The sequence below is a fragment of the Oryx dammah genome, unplaced genomic scaffold (genome assembly GCF_014754425.2).
Source record: "Oryx dammah isolate SB20612 unplaced genomic scaffold, SCBI_Odam_1.1 HiC_scaffold_14, whole genome shotgun sequence".
Lineage (NCBI taxonomy): Eukaryota > Metazoa > Chordata > Mammalia > Artiodactyla > Bovidae > Oryx > Oryx dammah.
The window spans coordinates 37702630-37707903 of NW_024070198.1; the positions used below are offsets into that span (position 1 = coordinate 37702630).

At 49.8% G+C, this 5274-nt stretch overlaps 1 protein-coding gene across 1 annotated transcript; it reads right to left on the reverse strand.

The window, feature by feature from the left end:
- Window positions 1–3398: 3398 nt before the first annotated feature.
- On the reverse strand, window positions 3399–4511 carry PRLHR (prolactin releasing hormone receptor). Its single transcript, XM_040254790.1, has one exon. It carries the CDS (start codon window positions 4509–4511, stop codon window positions 3399–3401), a length of 1113 nt encoding a protein of 370 aa, XP_040110724.1.
- Between the last annotated feature and the right edge of the window lie 763 nt (window positions 4512–5274).

Below are 5274 nucleotides of genomic sequence, written 5' to 3' on the forward strand. Positions count from 1 at the left end.
ACTCAGCCATTAAAAAGAATACATTTGAATCTGTTCTAATGAGGTGGATGAAACTGGAGCCGATTATACAGAGTGAAGTAAACCGGAAAGAAAAAACACCAATACAGTATACTAACACATACATAGGGAATTTAGAAAGATGGTAATGATAACCCTGTGTGTGAGACAGCAAAAGGGACACAGATGTATAGAACAGTCTTTTGGACTCTGTGGGAAAGGGAGAGGGTGGGATGATTTGGGAGAATGGCATTGAAACATGTATAATATCATATAAGAAACAAATTGCCAGTCTAGGTTCGATGCAGGATACAGGATGCTTGGGGCTGGTGCACTGGGATGACCCAGAGGGATGGTATGGAGAGGGAGGTGGGAAGGGGGTTCAGGACTGGGAACACGTGTACACCCATGGCAGATTCATGTTGATGTATGGCAAAACCAATACAATATTGTAAAGTAATTAGCATCCAATTAAAATAAATAAATTTATACATCTGTGTCTCTTTTGCTGTCTCGAATTGAAACATGTATAATATCATATATGAAAAGAGTCACCAGTCCAGTTTCAATGCATGATACTGGATGCTTGGGGCTGGTGCAGTGAGATGACCCAGAGGGATGGTATGGGGAGGGAGGAGGGAGGGGGGTTCAGGATGGGGAACACGTGTATACCTGTGGCGGATACATGTTGATGTATGGCAAAACCAACACAATATTGTAAAATAATTAACCTCCAATTAAAATAAATTTATATTTAAAAAATAAAATAAATTTAAATTTTAAAAAAAGACTTACCTCTATGTCATCCATCAAGTATTGTCTAAAGGCTAATAGCGTATTTCCAAAGCTTCACTAGGATGTTTCTGAGATTCATTAGAAATAGGATCATTCTTATGGTGTTTAACCTTTGTTATGTGTTAAAATCACCTGAAATGCTTTGAAAAAATGCTGGTGCCCAATCTCCATCTCTAATCAATTGGCTGGGGATACGGCCTAGGCTGGAGAAGGTGATGGCACCTCACTCCAGTACTCTTGCCTGGAAAATCCCATGGATGGAGGAGCCTGGTGGGCTGCAGTCCATGGGGTCGTGAAGAGTCGGACATGACTGAATGACTTCCCTTTCACTTCTCACTTTCATGCGTTGGAGAAGGAAATGGCAACCCACTCCAGTGTTCTTGCCTGGAGAATCCCAGGGACGGGGGAGCCTGCTGGGGTGCCGTCTATGGGGTCGCACAGAGTCAGACATGACTGAAGTGACTTAGCAGCAGCAGCAGCATGGCCTAGGCACTGATGGTTTTTGAAAACTCCCCAGGTAATTCTAGGAGCAGTCAGGGCTGAAACCAGTGACTCGAACCCTCCAAAGAAGAGACCACGATTAACTGGATTCCTCCCTGACTAATTCCACCCTTTTCCCCAGTCTTTCCACTCTCCACGCACACCAATCCAAAGTATGATCTGAAGAAACAGGAAATGTCTAATCTTGAGTCTTCCGAAGAGTAGAGCCGCTGGAAACACAGGAACCAGTCCCTGGGATGCTGGGAGAGGAGCTCATTTGGGGTGGGAGAGGGGTGACCTAATGCTGCGGGTGGGTCACGTTGCTAGAGCACAGGCTCTTTGCTCTCCACATCCAAAGATGGAGCTGAAAGTTAGTTGGAGTGCCATTATCAAAGGTAACTGGTATGTGCCAAGTCCACTTGCCTTTTTCTTTCTCCAGCTTTTTCCTGCCCTTCTCCATGCTGTGAAAAGTCTAGATATATATATATAGATAGATACTAAAGATGCACATTACTTGTAAAGCAACTATATGCCAGTAAAAATTAATTTAAAATGAAAGTTAATTTAATTTAAAAAGATTCATATTGCTAACTAACCCAGCTGTGAATGGAACCACTCTCCATTGTGGCTACTGACATCAGAGTAATAGGATTTAATTCTTTTCATCCCCAAACACCTCCTCTTTCCCTTCCTTTAAGGGCACACTTTACTGAGTGAATGAGTTCACTGAGATTAAGAGAAGGGGAGAGGTGGGAAAACACTGATTCTGCTGCTCAGTGAGCTGGGGTAGTACTGGCATCTCCCGGTTGGTAACTGAATGGCTGCAGACACCAGTCTATGCCCCATATGCTGCAAGGGTTAATCTGACAGCTGCATATCATGAATCATTTCCCAAGACTCCTGCCTTCACTGCCATGATCACTTTTCCAACATCAATGTGGAAACTCTTGTCCCAGGGCACTTGTCCTCATTTAAAGACCTCTTGGGATGTTAAGGTAAGAATTAGCAGCTTGGTGTCATGGCCCAACAGTCTTCCCCTATTCCCTTAACCCTGGAAGGAATTACATGTTTGATCTGCACATCCTGTAGGCAGCCGTTTATTTTTCTGTTCTGGCTTTCAGTAAGCTCCTCGTCCTTGTATTCTGAGTTGAACATGCTCCAAGTATGTCACCACAGAGCAGGTGCTGAGCAGTCAGTTCACAGCTGTTGATTTGTTGCAAGATCAATTAGAGAATACAAGAGTGTGTTACAGCTCACAGTTTACATTGAGCATTCAGAAAACCAAATATTTGAGTTCTTGCCTTGTGGCAAACACTAGTTGTGTATATACACAAACATACACACAGATAGTCCGTCCTGTGCAGTTATATTTCCCCTTGTGTGAACCTTTTCCACTTTACTCCTATGTTATCTATCTCTTCATCAACTAATTTATCTCCTCATTTTCAAACAGCAATTGGGGGATAGGAAGACAGAAAACAATAGCAAAACCTCTTAAAGGTGATTTGTGAGTATTTTGTGCTATAAATGCAAGTGGATTTAAAGTGAAAATCCCTTTGGCATATAAAGCTCTTGTTCAGGAAATGCTGAAATTCTAGATACAGATTTGTAATACATGTTTCCCTGGAATCCTAGAAGGTAATGGGTTTGAATGGACTAAGCACTATCCTGTTTTATATCTCAGGTGAGTCCTTTTTAAAAGGCAACCTGAAAAGCTTTACCAACCCCAGCCAGCCATTTTAAACCCCATGCTTATTGCTCCTTCACTCCCCATGGAACAAGCAGAAGGGAAAGCAAGGAAAACAGTCAGGTTTCTGAACTATTACCTGAACCAGGGGAAAGAGCTTTGTTTGGCCTTCGTGGTAAAAGGAGAAAACAGTAAAACCTCTTTTGTTCTACCTGGCCTCCTCCAAGCAGGCATGAGTCTCTCATCAAAGCCTACGTAACATTTTACAGTGACACAAAGACTAGGTAAGACAGAGGGACAAGAGGGGTGGGCTGGCAGTTTGGAGCCATATTAGTTTAGTATTAGCCTAGCTCTGGAATAATCTCTCCAGTCCGGCCTCCGGGTGGGCACCCTCCAGAGACCAGTGGACTGGAGTTCCCCAAGGCCTGGCACAGTGGCATCAGATCACCACGCTGACTGTCATGCTCTGGCCGTGCGGAGCAATCTTGCGGGGCCAGGCCAGCAACAGTTTGCGGAGCTCCTCGCGGAAGCTGTCGTGCAACCAGGCGTAGATGAAGGGATTGTAGCAGGCGGAGCTCATCGCAAGCCAGTGGCAGAGCAGCTGCACTAAGCCGAAGGCGTAGGGGTCTATGGCATGCGGGTCGAGGTCCCGCAGCAGGTTGAAGACGTGCAGCGGCAGCCAGCAGACGGCGAACACCACCACAACCACCACCAGCAGGCAGAAGGTGCGGCGGCGTCTCGCGCGGTCCCAGTCGGCCTGGCTCTGGGTCACGCAGCCCGGAACCACGCGGTTCCGGAGATTCACCGACACCCGGACGTAAGACAGGAGGATGACCAGCAGGGGGAGCAGGTAGGTGACGAGCAGCAGCCCCCAGGCGTAGAGCTGGCGCTGGCGCTCCTGGGACCCCCAGAACTCCTCGCAGAGGCGCACGCGGTGCGGCTTGAGCTCCACGTGGTACGTGTGCAAGGCGGCCGGCAGCGCTAGCACCGCGGACAGCGCCCAGATGCCCAGCACCGCGTAGGCGCTGAGGCGCAACGAGATGCGCCGGCGCAGCGGGTGCACCAGCACGACGTAGCGGTCCACCGCGATGGTGGTGAGCGTGAACACCGACACGTAGACGGTGACCGGCTGCAAGAAGAAGACCAGGTGACACAGGCCGCCGCCGAACACCCAGCCGCGTGGCTCGAACGCGTAGGCCAGCGTGAGAGGGACGCAGGCGGCGCACATGAGCACGTCGGACAGGGCCAGGTTACCGATGAGAAAGTTGGTCACGTTGTGCAGCCGACGCACCCGTGCGATCACCAGCACCAGCAGGCAGTTGCCCACAAGCCCCACGACCACCACGACGCTGTAGAGCAGCACAATCAGCCCCTTCAGCTGATGCACCAGCTGCAGGCTCTGGAACGGCGTGATGGCCTGAGCGCCTGGACCAGCCGCGGACCCATTGCCCACCACCGCCTCTGAGCTCTGGTTGACCGGACTTGAAGCCGCAGGCAGCAGCCCAGAAAATAAGTCTGGGGCCGCTGGACCCTGAGTCGGCAATGAGGCCATAGCCACCTGTCCAAAGATAATCAGAGTCTGTCACCTCCCATTTTCTATCCATCCCCTCCTACGCCAAGCGTCCCCGCCCCCCCCCCACACACACACACCTCAATTACTCAAATATTCCCTTTAGAATGACTGGCCACAATAAATAATCGACAAAATTAAAAGTGCTGTCACCCCCACCTCTGTAAAATGAAATCTAGGGGTGGTTAGATGTGCATAGGTTATTTAAATGCCTTCCACTCTATTTGGAGCCCTCACAGTCCCCACAAGCCAGACCCAAGCGCAGTCCTACCTGGTGTTTGGGGTTTGACGGATGGGAAAGCTCTCCGGAGAAACGGGTAGAATCCTGGCTGTCCCTGGAGGTCCTCCACCCAGACGGTGGTGCAGGCTTCTCCGCGGAGCTGAAAAGAGTCGAGTTCCCAGTGGACTCGCGGCTTTTGAGAGGGGCTGGGAGCACCTCCCCTTCGCCCCGCCCCACAACAGTGTGCCCTTGTAGGGAAAATAGGGGCGGAGCTCGCACCTCCCAACTCGGTGCTTTGAGAAATAGGAGAGGGATAGTAGAAACAGAAAAGGAAGAAGGGGCCAGAAACCTGGGCCGGAGGGTCAGGGGAGAATCTCTACTGTGGGAGCTTGCTGCGTCCTGGGCGAGTCCCGCTCCGGAGGAGAGTGCAGTAAACTAGGGAGATGAGAGGCGTGAACTGTCTGGCTCTCGGGACGACCTGGTGCCGTTTCCGTGAGGAAGGCGCAGGGCAGGAAATGGGGTGGG

Bases quoted from the DNA above. Each gene is read 5' to 3' on its own strand.
- PRLHR (XM_040254790.1), bottom strand. From the start codon at position 4,511: ATGGCCTCATTGCCGACTCAGGGTCCAGCGGCCCCAGACTTATTTTCT.